The sequence below is a fragment of the Oncorhynchus masou genome, chromosome 7, assembly GCF_036934945.1.
Source record: "Oncorhynchus masou masou isolate Uvic2021 chromosome 7, UVic_Omas_1.1, whole genome shotgun sequence".
Taxonomy (NCBI): Eukaryota; Metazoa; Chordata; class Actinopteri; order Salmoniformes; family Salmonidae; genus Oncorhynchus; species Oncorhynchus masou.
In genome coordinates, this window is record NC_088218.1 from 26,228,667 (window position 1) to 26,244,698 (window position 16,032).

Below are 16,032 nucleotides of genomic sequence, written 5' to 3' on the forward strand. Positions count from 1 at the left end.
AACATGAAGGATTGGTGCTACATGACATCTCTCCCAGAGTGCTGTTGAGAATGTGGACACACAAATCCTACAGACAACTTGTTTATTGCCATAGTTGAGAAAGTAATACTGAATACGATAAGACTCCCCCCCCCGCCAAAACCATGTGGGGTTGTACGTGCATCGCTCATAAGACTTCCCCCCCCCCCCCAAAAAAAAACGTGGGGTTGTACGTGCATCGCTCATAAGACCCCCCCAAAAACCATGTGGGGTTGTACGTGCATCGCTCATAAGACTCCCCCCCCCAAAACCATGTGGGGTTGTACATGCATCGCTCATAAGACTCCCCCAAAACCATGTGGGGTTGTACGTGCATCGCTCATAAGACCCCCCCAAAAAAAAAAAACATGTGGGATTGTACGTGCATCGCTCATAAGACCCCCCCCAAAAAAAAAAACAAGACTCCCCCCAAAAAAAAAACATGTGGGGTTGTACGTGCATCGCTCATAAGACTCTCCCCCCCCCCCCCAAAAAAAACATGTGGGGTTGTACGTGCATCGCTCATAAAACCATAAAAACACATTTTAAAACCCACCCCGAACCTTCCTGGAAAGAGAATGTATTTTTAAAGTGTCTGAGAAAATCAATGCTACAACTCCCCCAACCCACCACCACCAAAGGGGATCCCAAAGTCAAAGACACATAGCCAATCGTACAAAAAGAAACAGTGACGAGGTGATGTGATGAGTGTGGTCTGTGTGACCCCTGGCTTTGCAGTGAATTGTGGAACATGAAAGATCAGAGAGGTGGAAAGGGGAAGTCAACAGCACTCCATGAAGGAATAGGGTGAATCTGCCCTGTACGCTGGTCTCGAGTCAGTTTTGTGTTTTCCCACTATGGTTAGGATTTCGGGAGGCCAAGGTGATCCTAGATCTGTGCGTAAGGGCAATTTTACAACAGAGCCTCCAGGTAGGACCATAGAGGGAGGAGACCTGGGGAAGAGAGGAGCGAACGAGTGGAAGCAAAGGCACTCCAACCTATAGATACACTATACATTACTGGTTATCCTTACAATGATACAGCTGGCACCTACTGTACAGTCGAGATTAAACTAAATGGCTGGAGGAGAAAAACAAAGCTGATCTACAGTTTGACTATACAATAACTTTTAACCTGAATGTTTTTTTCTTTTTGTATTCTTCTTTATATCATTCATTTTTGTTTTTGCTCGTTAACAGTTCTTGGGTCTGCCTATTTACATACCATACATACCACAGGAAGACACGCACACGTAAGCCAGTTTGGTGAGGAGCATCTACTTACATAAATACATACACATTTGTGTGTACTCTTTGTATAGGTCTTCAAAGTGTTGAGGGATGGGATGGCAGGACTTTCAGTTGCAGAAGGAGAGCAGGAAAGGGTGAAGTCAGAATGAGGAAGGACTTCCAACAGTGGTTTAAAATGACATGGGGGGCTGCGTCTCAAATCACACCCTATTCCCTACTACTTTTGCCCAGCGCTATGTGGACTGTGGTCGAAAGCAGTGCACTAAATTAGCGGGAACATTCGGACACAGATGGTAAAAAAGAAAGATTGTGCTGAATTTCAGCACAATCAACAGCATACGCCCTCATCCAAGCATCCTTCATAGCCAGTCCCCAAAACCCAGCCCAACCTAACAAGAAACGGAACAATACCAGGCTTTACTAGTCATAATGTCTATCTGACAACAGCAGGAAAAGTAAAACAGAGGTCGTGGTCTTCATTGAAATCACATGAAAGACCAGCAGAATCTCTTGCTCTTAGGTCTGTTCTGGCAAAGTTGTCGGTACGGCATTACCCTTAGGGGGAAAACTCATTTCTGCACCGTTTCTGGCAGCTAAAACGGGGACGAACCCAAAAAACATGCGGAGGTGCAAGACAACTGTTGCCTTACGAGCAGAATCACAAAATGGTGCTGCATACAGTAGCAGAATTGTGATTTCTGAAGCGAGAGAGAGAGAGAGAGAGAGAGAGAGAGAGAGAGTAGCTGACACAATTCTACAATATCAACTGTGTATGTGTACATTGAACACAGACAGATATCGAGGTCAACCAATAAAAGTCACAATGTCATCAAGGTCCTCAGATGTATATGTATGAATGGGTGGGATGGGGTTGACAGGGGCCCCAAGGGGCCACAGTCTGAACGTAAGGCTGTTGCAGGAGGCATGTAGAGGCCTCCCCTACACGGAGAGTGGGTGACTATACCAAGCGTAAGAAAAAAGGAGGATTGTCTATGGAAACAAACACGTCAAAGTACTTTTGTATACTTATTTAGCTATACATCATCTCTACACTAAACACACCCGCACTCAGTCCCCTCCTCTTCAAAGCACAGAAAGATGAAGAGCAGCTCTGAGAACATATCACGGTTGTCCTTTTTGTACAAATAAATAATCAAACATTAAAACGATGGGAGAGGGTGGAGGTGGTAGGGGAATAACGAAGTTCCGATTCGCTTTTCCTTGCGTTCATCTTTATCGGGCGTCAGTTTTCTTGCTTTGCTTCATTAGTTGGTTGGTGTGCAGCCATGCCACTGTTGTTGTCCAGGAGCTGGGGCATGGGCAGCGGGCAGCGGGCAGACGGGTCAGAAAGAGGTCTCAGGTGGAGGCGGCGGCAGCATTGGTGGTATGGCCACGGTCTCCGCTGTTGGCATCTGGAAATGGAAGCAGTACGTTACACTACTCGCCTTTAATGAGTAGAACTCTGGGCCACTATTCACAAAGCGTCTCAGAGTAACAGAGCTGATCTGGGATCAGGTCCACCCTTTCCATATCATGCTATTAATTATTTTCTAAAGGGGAAATCTGGTCCAAAATCAGCACTCTAGACGCTTTACTCTGGGACGCATTGTGAACACGGGCCCTGGTTAGTACTGAGAAGAGACTAGCCAGGAGTACTGAGAGCTGAGGGTGAGGACAGAGGGGGAGAGAGAGAGGTTCCCAATCTTCCACTGACCCCTAACCCCTGCCACAAGAACCCTAGTTTACACCTATCCAACCCCGTCAGATATACAAACGTGTCTAGGGGTTGATTTAGGAATGTCAATAGTGGGAGAGGCAGGGTGAGGGTGAGAAAGCGAAAGACAGGGAGGTGGAGGTTGTACTGACCTGAGGGTGCGGAGGCGTTGGTAGGGGTGAAGGCCCCGGGCTGATTCCGGGCGTGGGCGGGGATGAGGATGGAGGCTAGGGAGGGGTTACTGGACAACTCTGGAAGCAGAGAGAAAGAAACATCATGTCAGACACAATCACCTATAGACAGAGAGCACATCTTAGATGTACCACGACAGACCCTACTATCACCACCATCCTACCTGAGTCACAGCATGCATTGATGACCACATCGTAATTAATCACCATCCTCAAATTCAGTAAGTCAGTGTCTATGGACAAAATTTGCATACTCCAAAAGTTTGCACTTGCTCACTCCCCATCATGGATTTAAAAGATTTGGATTGGTGTAAATAGTGACTAGAGGGTGTTTCCAACAATGTCACATCCACAACAAAAAATGTGAAAGTGCACACTTTGTGAGAAGGGTGGAGAGTCAGGATACAACCACATCTACCAGTTACAACCACAGAGCCAACCACCCAAATACAGTTACCTATAGACACACATTCTACCATTTGGCCTACAACCACAGAGCCAACTACCCAAATACAGTTACCTATAGACACACATTCTACCATTTGGCCTACAACCACAGACCCAACTTTCACATTCACCTTCATAGCATATTTAGCCTTTATTTTAGCAGGACCATTGAGACCAAGCTCTCTTTTACAAGGGAGCCCTGCATTACAAAGCAGCATGGAATAGTGACACAATTACATCAATCATAGTCACAGCATTAATTCGCTGATCAAATTTCAATCTTAATCACAATTATTTAATGGAGTAATAGTCACATTCCCCATTATTAACCACCACGCTTAATCAGTAGTCAAATTTGGCATGTATAGAAATACAATTACTAGAACAGACATTCCTATTCAAGTCAAAGTTCTGTGATGAGTAGACTGGCATCCATATTTAGTGGTCCCATGAGTGTTCCAGTCAAATTTGCAGTTGTCTGAAGGGCTTTGTCCATTCTAGTAATTCTGTAGGGGATACAGAGCTGTGTCTGAGCTCCCGCCATACCCTGTGTGGAGAAGTTGAAGAGCAGGGGCTTCTCGCGCCCGTTGGGCAGCTTGAGGTTGGGGTCCCGGAGCTCGTCGAAAAAGGTGTGGGCACAGGCCTCCAGGGGCGTGAAGCGCGCTGTGGGCGTGTACTCCAGCAGCCGCGAGCACAGAGCGATGGCCTCAGGGGGCGTGCGCGGCCGGAACACCTGAGAGCCAATCACACAAGGCTGAAACCGGTCAATGACACAGGTTAGAGGTGACACGTCAGCTAAAGTTCCTGGGTGAAGATTACCCTAGGTACAGATCTAGGATCAGCTTCCCCTAATCCTAACCTTAAGCATTAGTGGGGAATATGCAAGACTGACCAAAGATCAGCGTCCAGAGACAACTTCACCCTACACCTGCTAAACCAATGACAGCTAAATATTATACAGTGCCTGTGCAAAATCCCAATTCATTTTTTTTATTTCAATCAAAGGTTGCAAAATGTGAAAACTGTGCAAGTGTGAAGACTTTCACTAGACACTGTATATACACACACACACACACACACGACAGGTGGAATGACAGGGTTTTAAAATCTTGCTCCACTTTAAACAACTTTACAAAGCCTTACATATACACTATATATGGTTCTTACATCTGTTGTTTTTTTGCCTATGAATGTTTTCTGAAGCATTTATAGACTTATAAAGGGTTTATAACAGCTTCATTAAACCTTTGAAGTGGCTGTTTAAAGTGGGACCTAAAATGTATTGTAGATGCACTTTTATTCAGACACCAACAGGCCAGAGGACAGTGCAGTGCAGTACTACACCACCAGAGGGAGTGTAAACATATCTTAAAGGTGCTACATCAATCCCGATCTCTGCATTGGTTGTGCAGCATTTAAGGTGATACGGCCGCTGCAGAAGTCAGGGCATTCATACTTCCTGCGCTTCACCAAGCAGCCCAAAGCTGTTTTGAAGGAAGAAGTGAATGTGTTTATACAGGACCTCCCGCCCTCACCTACCATCAACCAATCATGTCAATGCGGAGCCATACGGAGCCCTCCGCATTGTTACAGAATTTGAGAGGCGCAAAGAGATGCGGTATGGAGCTCAACTTGGCCACACCACCCATACGGCACCACCACATTTTCAGATCAAGCATAAATTGTCTCTTGCAGACGAGAGAGCTGGTGTAAAACCGTGGGACAAATATTGCGGTCCCAATTACCCCCCTACCTGTATCCCTTCCCCTTGGCCCTAACATGCTGACCAAACCACACGCGCGCAACTTGATTTTGTTCACCCACACCAGAAGTGATCAGGACACGCAGGTTGAAATATCAAACCAAACTCTGAACCAATTAAAGATAGGCTGCCTAGTAGTGAGAGCGTTGGACTAGTAACCGAATGGTTGCAAGATCAAATCCCCGAGCTGACAAGGTAAAAATCTGTCGTTCTGCCCCTGAACAAGGCAGTTAACCCACTGTTCCTAGGCCGTCATTGAAAATAAGAATTTGTTCTTAACTGACTTGCCTAGTTAAATAAAGGTAAAATAAAAAATATTAATTTGGGGACAGGTCAAAAAGCATTAAACATGTATGGCAATTTAGCTAGCAAGTTTGCTGTTGCTAGCTAGTTTGCCCTGGTATATAAACATTGGGTTGCCATTTTACCTGAAATGCACAAGGTCCTCTACTCCGACAATTAACCTTTTTGGGATAGGGAGCAGCATTTTCACTTTTGGATGAATAGCGTGCCCAGAGTGAACTGCCTCCTACTCTGTCCCAGATGCTAATATATGCATAGTATTATTAGTATTGGATAGAAAACACTATGACGTTTCTAAAACGGTTTGAATGATGTCTGTGAGTATAACAGAACTCATATGGCAGGCGAAAACCAGAGAAAAATCCAACCAGGAAGTGGGATATCTGAGGTTTGTAGTTTTTCAAAGCTTGGCCTACCGAATAGACAGTGTCTATGGAGTCAAGTTGCACTTCCTACGGCTTCCACTAGATGTCAACCGTCTTTAGAAACTGTTTTGAGGATTCTACTATAAAGGACGGGCTCATAGTTAGCTCTTGTTCCAGGTCTTTTCTTCAGACATAGGAATTCTCCGGTTGGAAGCTTATTGATGTTTTATGTTAAAAACATCCTAAAGATTGATTCCATACATCGTTTGACTTGTTTCTACGACCTGTAGCGGAACTTTTCGAGTTTTTGTCTGGACGAAGTGCTTGCGCCTCATGAAGATGGATTACTGGGCTGAACACACTAACAAGTGACTATTTGAACATAAATGATGGACTTTATGGAACAAATCAGTAATTTATTGTCAAACTGGGATTCCTGGGAGTGCCTTCTGATGAAGATCAAAGGTAAGTTAATATTTATAGTGTTATTTCTAACTTCTGTTATTTCTCTGGCTGGATTGGGCTCTGAGCGGCGTTCTCAGAATATGCTTTTTCCGTAAAGTTTTTTTGAAATCTGACACAGCGGTTGCTGGAATCAAAACATTACTGCACGTAACGCGCCAATGTAAACTGAGATTTTGGATATAAATATGCACATTATCGAACAAAACATACATGTATTGTGTAACATGATGTCCTATGAGTGTCATCTGATGAAGATCAAAGGTTAGTGATTAATTTTATCTCTATTTCTGCTTTTTGTGACTCCTATCTTTGGCTGGAAAAATGGCTGTGTGTTTTTTTGACTTGGCTATGACCTAACATAAATCATATGTTGTGCTTTCGCTGTAAAGCATTTTTCAAATCGGACACGATGGGTAGATTAACAAGATGTTCATCTTTCATTTGCTGTATTGTACTTGTTAATGTGTGAAAGTTACATATTTCTAAAAACTATTTTTGAATTTTGCGCTCTGCCTTTTCAGTGGAATGTTGTCGAGGGGTACCGCTAGCAGAACGCCTGCGCTAGAAAGGTTAATCCACAGATAAAACGGTAAACCGAATACCTTTCTCGTCATCTCTCCTCCTTCCTTCAGGCTTCTTTGGACTTTATATGATGGTTGGCAACCAACTTCACAGCACTGCTACAACCGACCGGAGTGTGGACCTAAGTTCATCTTTCAATCACCCACGTGGGTATATGCTCCTAAAAACTAATGAGGAGATGGGAGAGGTCGGACTTGTAGAGAGTTGAGCTTCACAAATAGAACCAATTTCTATTTTAGCGCCTAGCCATGAAGACGCTCGCTGACGGGCACGAGCAGTGTGGGTGCAATGATTGAATAACATGCACGTGTACATTTATTTTGCGATACGAGAGGTGTGATCAGCATGTAACCCTTCAATGTGTGCAGATTTGTAAAGGTGGAATACTTATCCAACCCTTCAGATGTGGAAACACTCAAGGGTTAGAGCCTACGGGGAGAACAATAGTCAGCGAATTTGGACCAGCTGTCCCTTTTGTCACCAATGTGGTGAGGTACATAGTGAGTCCTGCACCCACTGAGCACATGTTGTTCAACCTGCAGATTCTAAAATGAGCTCTGTGTGAGTGTGTGTGTGTGTACACTGCTGTTCCACTGCTTGCCATTGGTGACCGTGTGAAAGTGTTTAACATGCTTATCTCAAGAACACTGGAGTTCACTGATGCATGAGTGAGATTTGAAGACGGCAGGAGAATCCAAACTTCTCTTAAATGATATTTTCACTCAGCGACAGAGAAAGAGACACTCAGATGTAGGCGACTGAGATTTTAAAATAGTAAAAAACGGTTCCTGTACCTGTTGACTCACCTTAGTCCATGGGTGTGCCTTGATCTGAGGGAACTTAAACTCAGTGTAGTTGGGATTCATCTCTCTGATCTGCTCCCGAGTGGGAGTGCCGAGAACCTGGGAAGACACGGAGAAAGAGGAACCGTTTTCCCATCGATATGTACATTTGAAGTATCAGGTGTGTACTTAGTACTTGTATGTCAAAACGGAAGTTAAACACTCATTACATTAGTTACATTACCACCAGGGTTGTTCTCAATTCAGAGTTTGGGAATCGACTCCCATTCAACTCATCAGCTGAAATTCTAATTGGACTGGCCACACCCCACAGGATGTAGAATTTGAGTGGCAGGAAATATAATTCAACTCAGTCATAGAACATGGGAGATTCATTGAATCTGACAGGTCACACAGACACCAAAGAAAACATTGGTTTTCTCTGGAAACAATCTTTTAACTCTTTTAGCCTTAGTGCTTAGAATAGACAATTATATTTCCACAACCCATTTCATTTGTTTGGCTTCTTTTTGAAGGCTAAAGGGTCAACTTGAGGGATAAACTAATGCATTCTGGGAAATGTAGTACTTAACAAATGTAAGTGATTAATGACATATAATATCTTAGTCACATTCAGGTTTTGTTTTGCTTGATCATTCATTTTAAGAGTGTCCTGAAAATACATTTTCTCATCAATATTTTATATGCGTGTATATATATATATATATATATATGTACACTGAACAAAAATATAAAACGTAACATGCAAAAATGTCAGTGAGTTGCAGTTCATATAAGGAAATAAGTAATTTTAAATAAATACATTAGGTCCTAATCTATGAATGTCACATGACTGGGAATACAGATATGCATCTGTTGGTTACAGATACCTTAAAAGAAAAGGTAGGGACATGGATCAGAAAACCAGTTAGTATCTGATGTGACCACCATTTAACTTATGCACACATCTCCTTCGCATAGTTGGCTGATTGTGGCCTGTGGAATGTTGTCCTACTCCTCTACAATGGCTGTGCAAAGTTGCTGGATATTTGCGGGAACTGGAAAGAGCTGTCGTATAGGTTGATCCAGAGCATCCCAAACATGCTCAATAGGTGACATGTCTGGTGAGTATGCAGGCCATGGAAGACTTGGGACATTTTCAGCATCCAGGAATTGTGTACAGATCCCTGCGACAACGGGCCATGCTTTATGCTGAAACATGAGGTGATGGCGGCGGATGAATGGCACGACAATGGCCTCAGGATCTCATCACGGTCATCTCTGTGCATTCTTTTGGTTGACGGTCCGGCTTACCGTCCGTCTGTTGACATTTGAAGGCAGGTGTTTTTACCTTGATGATCTCCACTAGCTGATCCACCCCACTGTCGCCAGGAAAAATGGGTTGCCCTAGCAACAGTTCTGCTAGAACGCAGCCAGCGGACCATACATCTGCAGAGGATGGAGAAATACTGTGAGGACTCACATACAGACTCGCACACCCACACACACTAGTAGTGGGAGTGTACATATGCTGGATGTATAGTTGGTGTAACGCGTAGGTAGTCAGTGTAAGGTGTTAGTAATGGGAGGTGTAGTCAGCATAAGGTGTTAGTAGTGGAAGCGTACCTATGCTGGAGGTGTAGTCAGTGGCCCCAAAGATGAGCTCGGGGGCTCTGTAGTACCGTGAGCAGATGTAGGACACATTGGGCTCACCACGGACCAGCTGCTTCGCACTGCCAAAGATAACCAAGGATGAAGGAAGGAAGGAAGGATGGTGGTTAAGGATGGTCAAAAGGAGATTTTGAGACTTGAAACTGCTCTTTCTTTTATGTATACCAGTTAGCAGTTTGCTCAATTCCTCTCAAATGAAAAAAGGATGGAGGAAGCAAGGCAACGAAGCCAGTAACGTTCTCATACATATCTTCAGACACAACCCTAACCTCATAAAAATAAAAAATAAATCTTCCTAGAACTCAGGCCCAGACCACAGCAAATTGCTGTTGTGTAAGCCTGAGGGGCTTTGTCCATTCTAGTAATTATATTTCTATGAGCTGGGCTAGGTTGGGTTTATGTTCCTCCATCAATATGGCTTTCAATGTTCCAGCCCACCTGCCAAAGTCACAGAGCTTGAGCACGGCTGTCTCCGGGTCCAACAGCAGGTTCTGGGGCTTGATGTCCCGATGGCAGATCCCAAAGGAATGGATGTAGGCCAAGCTCCGGAAGAGCTGGTACATGTACATCTGCAGAGAAAGATGTGGACACACACAACTTAGTACATGCTCTAAGCTAGCTACACATAATGACATGAGTGGTAGGCCTATAGAGTAGAGGCAATTCCTGCTCCCTAGTATTCAATGGGCTATAAATAACAGCGTGCCAGTGTCCAAATCCCCCAGAAGCCTCAGCCAACAGTCCCTTGCTCTGACTCCAGTCCAGCCCTGTTTATGCCACTACTTCCACTTCCTTAAGTGGCAAGTTGGAAAGGCAGAGATGGCGGGGGCGCTATAATAAGGCCGCTGATGCCATCTCAACTGGCCGTTACACAATGACGCAGGACAGCATGGTGAGGAGGACGGGAGGGAAATTCCCAAAGGAGTCTGTCTGCCTTCCCAGACACACAACCATCCCACCACCACTCATTGTGCAAGACTATTCTGTTGGTTCTACAGTACCGGGCAAACATTTTTATTTGTACCCCTTTTTCTCCCCAATTTCATGATAACCAATTGGCAGTTACAGTCTTGTTCCATCGCTGCCTCTCCCGACTCCGTACGGGAGTTGCAAAGGTCCAGAGCCATGCGTCCTCCGAAACACGACCCGCCAAGCCACACTGCTTCTTAACACACTGCTCGCTTAACCCGGAAGCCAGCCGCACCAATGTGTCGGAGGAAACACCCTACAGCTGGCGACCGTAGTCAGCATGCCCGAAATCGGTCCGCCACAATGAGCAGCGGCGCAATGGGACAAGGACATCCCGGCTGGCCAACACGCTGGGCCAATTGTGCGCTGCGTCATGGGTCATAGCCTTGGATCGAACCCGGGTCTGTAGTGACGCCTCTAGCTCTGCGATGCAGTGCCTTAAACCGCTGCGCCAGTCGGGAGGCCCTGTACCGAGCAAACTAAATCAAGAACAGCTCAAGTATTTGACATTTGTATTTGACCCAGGTCTACCACATATGCATCTAAAGCAGTGTTTCTCAGTCCCCTAACAGTACACATTTTTATTAAAATGCCTGGACAAGAACATCAGATTCAACTTGCCAAATAATCATCATGCCCTAGATGAGTTGATTCGGGTGTTTTTGTCCGGGGCTACAACAAACTTGTGTGCTGTTGGGTGCGCGACCTGAGTTGAGAAACACTGATCTAAAAAGAAGCATAGAGAGAGTAGTATCTTGATGAAGTGATAAGACTTGAGGGGGTCTTACCTTCACATAGACCATGGGGAGGGTCTGCTTGGCTCGGCTGTAGTGTCGAGCCACTCTGTACACAGTCTCAGGAACGTAGTCCAGAACCAGGTTGAGATACACCTCGTCCTTCTGTAACACACACGCAGAGACATTTAGAGTATGGGTCAGACTTGGGACAGTTGGCTGAGGAGGTTAGAAGCATGTATGAATTCCTTTGGAGTGATCACAATGTAACATGGTTCTTGCTCATTAGGCACCAAACGGAAGAAAACGGACTGAAACGTTGAGGGGCTACCAATAAGAAATGCTAATTTTTGTTTCGTGTGCCTAATGAACACAACCCAGGTCTCGCTGGATGACTAAGCAGGCCAGACAGACAGTGAGAGAGAAAAAAAATAAGAAAAACAGTTACTGTATGATCTGGCAGAGACACGTAAGCTAGACTTAACATCAAGGGAGTCAGATGGTTGTTTTTTTGGCAGGGCAACAGAGGAACAGATGACTGTTCTCGTTAGGGCAATGGGATATCACACTTTTTCTACGAATCTGTCCCCGCAGATGTCTTCAATGAACCACTAAAAGATTAAGAATGATCACATATACACTGAGTGTACAAAACATTAAGAACAGTGTCCTAATATTGAGTTGCATGCCCTCCACCCAGCCCTCCCGTTTGTCCTCAGAACAGCCTCAATTCGTCGGGGCATGGACTCTACAAGTTGTGGTAAGTGTTCCACAGGGATGCTGGCCCATGTCGACTCCAATGCTTCCCACAGTCGTGGCAAGTTAGCTGGATGTCCTTTGGGTGTTGGACGATTCTCGATACACACAGGAAACTGTTGAGCATGAAAAACCCAGCAGTGTTGCAGTTCTTGACACAAACCGGTGCGCCTGGCACCTACTACCATACCCTGTTCAAATCCCCAATTTGTCTTGCCCATCCACCCTCTGAATGGTCCATGTCTCAATTGTCTCAAGGCTTCAAAATCCTTCTTCAACCTGTCTCCTCCCCTTCATCTACACTGATTGACGTGGATTTAACAGGTGACATCAGTAAGGGACCATAGCTTTCACCTGGTCAGTCTTTGTCATGGAAAGAACAGGTGTTCTAAACGTTTTGTGTATATGTTAACTGTATATCATCTGTTCCTACCACACAGGAAATTAAAAAGGCCAAGTCATGCTGAGATGTTTGATCCCTGTGCCTTATTAAGTCTTCTCAAGACCCACACAGTCACATTCGCACACACACACAAACACTTCCTGATAGAGCCATGCTCTAAAATAAGCCCCCACACAAAGGATGACTCACCCTCCTGCCTTTCTCACTAGGCAACAAGCAACCCCTAAATTACACCTCTGATTGGCTCATCGGCTCACACAAAAGGCAGATGATTGGATCCTTCCCTTGTTCCCTCCTGACCATGCAAATAACTGATTGGTTTGACAGCAACAGATAGTGACTGCTTAGTGCTCTGCCCCAAGTAACAGTGTGTGTGTGTCCGTCTATTTTATGCATTTGCCAGTATTCGCTAAATGAACTGAGAAAAACATAGATTATCTGTAAATCATGTGGTAGGCTATGATGTTGGGCTGGAAAAATATGGCACAAATGTCATAACAATGTGATTTTTTTAGATGGGGTATGCCGTTTATGTGCCAATTTGTGCCATGGCTGCATGTGTCTAAATGAGATGTTATTTTCCAGAGTCTCACTACAAGCCTTGTATATGCTTATAAATGATACAAAGCTGTGCTTCACCAATCAAGAGGAAAGGCAAATCTGTTTGAACCAGACCACTTAGGACCCCGATTAACCATAAGATGGTGGGAATTAAACAGTATACAAGTAGTAATTCTGTGTATTTTCCGGAACGGTAGTTAAGCAATAACGCCCGAGGAAGTGTGGTATATTATGGGTTGTTCTTAGGCACAACGCAATGTGGAGCCCTTAGCCATGGTATATTGGCAATATACCACTAACTACCGAGGTGCCGAATTGCTATTAGGAACTGGTGGTCACCAATGTAATTAGAGCAGTAAAATTACATGAAATAGCACTGCTTTCAGCCAACCATCTTTCAGGGCTCCAACCACCCAGTTAAAAAAATTATACTAATCTGTTGCATGCCCTAATGAGCACCACCCTCTCTATGGAACGACAGTGACTTCCCTTCCACAGCAGACAGTCTCATGTGTCTATGAAGTCACAGTCAGAGGAGGGGAAAGGGCAAGCAGGGACACAGATCAGTGTACAGACGTCCAGACACTAGGTCCTGGTGTTATGTCTGGCTGGGGCTAAAGGGTCACATCTCAATAGTGTAAAGTGGCTTCCTCTCCCAGTCCCCACCCCTAATAACTGTATAAAGGTTTTCTCCCATCACAAGAGGCGAGGAGATGAAGCTCCTTGAGAAGCACCCGTGGTCAGCCAGAGAGACGTAATACCGTCACTGGGCAAGGCAGGGCAGAATAGGAGCAGGCTCTTTTAAGGTAGAGCAGCAGTCTTTAGTCTGGTCACATAGCAGGCTCAATTTCCCTCTGGCCCACATCCAGAGGCCAGACACCCAGTGTCAGCATGCCCACCACACTGTGCCAGGCTGCAGGATCACATCACATTAAACACACACTACAGGTCATAGTGGCAGACTGACTGTATCACTTTATCTATGCAAATAGACCTTCACTGCACACCACCACAGGCCACAATGTCAGGCTGTCTAGCCACAATGACACAAATATAAATGCACCACATGCCTTTTTTCTTTTTAACAGGTTTTAATGCCACAACCCTAATGTCCCCTTGTTCACGTATATCCCAACTAGGGCTGTCCCCCCCCCTAAAAAAATAAATATTGTTTGATCAAGAGTCGTCTGTTCCAATTGATGGGTCGAGATTTGAAAATGTGTATTTTTCCATGTATTGACACATCCTGTGTTTTAATCAAATCAAATATTCACTGAGCTTGTCTGATGCTTTAAGCACACTGTTTGATTAAATAATTACGACACACATGACAAGAGGGAGTCCGACCAGCAATTGATTTGATGGTGCCGGGCCAGGCCCAGACTTGCTGCAATCTGTAAAAAAAAACAACAACAAAAAATAGTAACTGTCTCTCTCTCCTCCCTGCTGCAGTGACCACCACTGAATATCAACGTGTTTATCGTACTGTCCATGTTGCTGAAGCTGCAATATAATTACAGCCATTTCTGACTGTAAAGTTATGTTTCCAAAATCTCTCATTTGTTTAGGAAGAACATTCCCTATTCCCTCAACCCTTGCTCTCTTTACGTGACACATGTATGTATTGCATGCACTTGAACAAAGACCTGGGGCATGGGACTAGTATTACTAGAAAACATTAGTTATGCAATTATAACTCCAGAATGTCCGTTATTCCACAGGACATTTTGGGCGGGATTAGATTTTTTCAAAACTGCCCCATAATTTTTATTTTATAAATATATTGAAAGTTATGACTGGAGGTTTTTATTCTAGGAATGAAGATATATTTCAATATGTCCAGGTGATAGGGCCACACTGAGACTGGTTCCCAAGTTTTTAAACCATACCAAACCATGAATAGGATATTTTATTTGGCAGTACAGCCTAAAGCCTTACTCTGCTGCCATGTAAAAATTACTAACATGGCCGATTTGGACGAGACTAAAATTACAGATGTGGTGTTTTGTGATCGTGCACATAATTACATTACCCGACCTCCCCCAGTAAAACTAATCCCGTCTGAATAGGGCACAATTTATAGCATATCATAATCACATCAATACATTGGTCATAAACTCTGAACACCGTAACAGCAAAACGGATGCAGAGGACACCCCAAACCGAGCACTCCATTCTGCCACCTCAGGTTCTTTTGGACCTCCCACTCAGCCCAGTCCAAGCTCTTCTCAGTCCTGGCACCCCAACGGTGGAGCCAGCTTCCTCCTGAAGCATGGACAGCAGAGTCCGTGCCCATCTTCCGAAAACATCTGAAACCCTACCTTTTCAAACAGTATCTTAAATAATCCTCCTCCCCCCCAAAAAAACAATTATACACTGAACCAGCACTTGACCCCCCAACCCCCCTTCCAGATCTTACTCTACTGATAGCTACGTTGAGGGAAAATGTACTTTCTATTCCTGTGATATGTGGTTGTCCCACCTAGCTTTCTTAAGATGAATGCACTAACTGTAAGTCGCTCTGGATAAGAGTGTCTGCTAAATTACTAAAATGTAAATTACATGACAAATAAACTCGAAACAGGGGAATGTTTACTAGTTGCTGAGGTGGTAAAGGGCAATTCAGATGTGTGGAATAAATGTGACTAGTTGTGGATAACACTGGAGATCAAGAAAAAGAAGGTAAGGAGCAAGCGCTGCGTGTATATTATGTGTGCCAAACAGATGCTGTATAGAATACAATATAATTTTCCTGACTGTTTGGAACAATGTAAACAGTAAATAAAGTCTGTTGCAGCGTTTTTTTGTTAGGCCTTTATTACATCAAAGACTAAAAACAGTCGCATTCATTCATGAATGCAATTTCCAAAATGGAACGTTTTATTTATTGTTCAAGCTAATTATTCAATGCTCGCTTGGTTTAAATTTGACTAAACTGCTTGACTACAATTCAAATCATGAATGACTCATATGCTGTGTGATGACATGAACAATGAATGACTGATTGATAGATAGATACAGTAGATTATAAAAGTATTGAAATACAGGCCTAAGTAAGT

General features: G+C 44.2%; 1 protein-coding gene across 5 annotated transcripts in view; it reads right to left on the bottom strand.

Moving 5' to 3' along the window:
* Nucleotides 1-483: 483 nt before the first annotated feature.
* The window catches only part of LOC135543586 (glycogen synthase kinase-3 beta-like), a 39,657-nt gene continuing 24,108 nt past the window's right edge, over nucleotides 484-16,032 (bottom strand). For 2 of the 5 annotated variants that reach the window (XM_064970965.1, XM_064970969.1), the window contains exons 4-11: nucleotides 11,308-11,418; nucleotides 9,989-10,119; nucleotides 9,506-9,612; nucleotides 9,231-9,328; nucleotides 7,892-7,999; nucleotides 4,167-4,374; nucleotides 3,135-3,233; nucleotides 484-2,680 (exon numbers count right to left, since the gene is read on the bottom strand). In XM_064970965.1, coding sequence (XP_064827037.1) covers nucleotides 2,625-2,680; nucleotides 3,135-3,233; nucleotides 4,167-4,374; nucleotides 7,892-7,999; nucleotides 9,231-9,328; nucleotides 9,506-9,612; nucleotides 9,989-10,119; nucleotides 11,308-11,418 — 918 coding nt within the window. In that variant the 3' untranslated portion in view covers nucleotides 484-2,624. The remainder of the gene's footprint in view (nucleotides 2,681-3,134; nucleotides 3,234-4,166; nucleotides 4,375-7,891; nucleotides 8,000-9,230; nucleotides 9,329-9,505; nucleotides 9,613-9,988; nucleotides 10,120-11,307; nucleotides 11,419-16,032) is intronic. The other 3 variants (XM_064970967.1, XM_064970968.1, XM_064970966.1) reach the window with 3 other exon arrangements.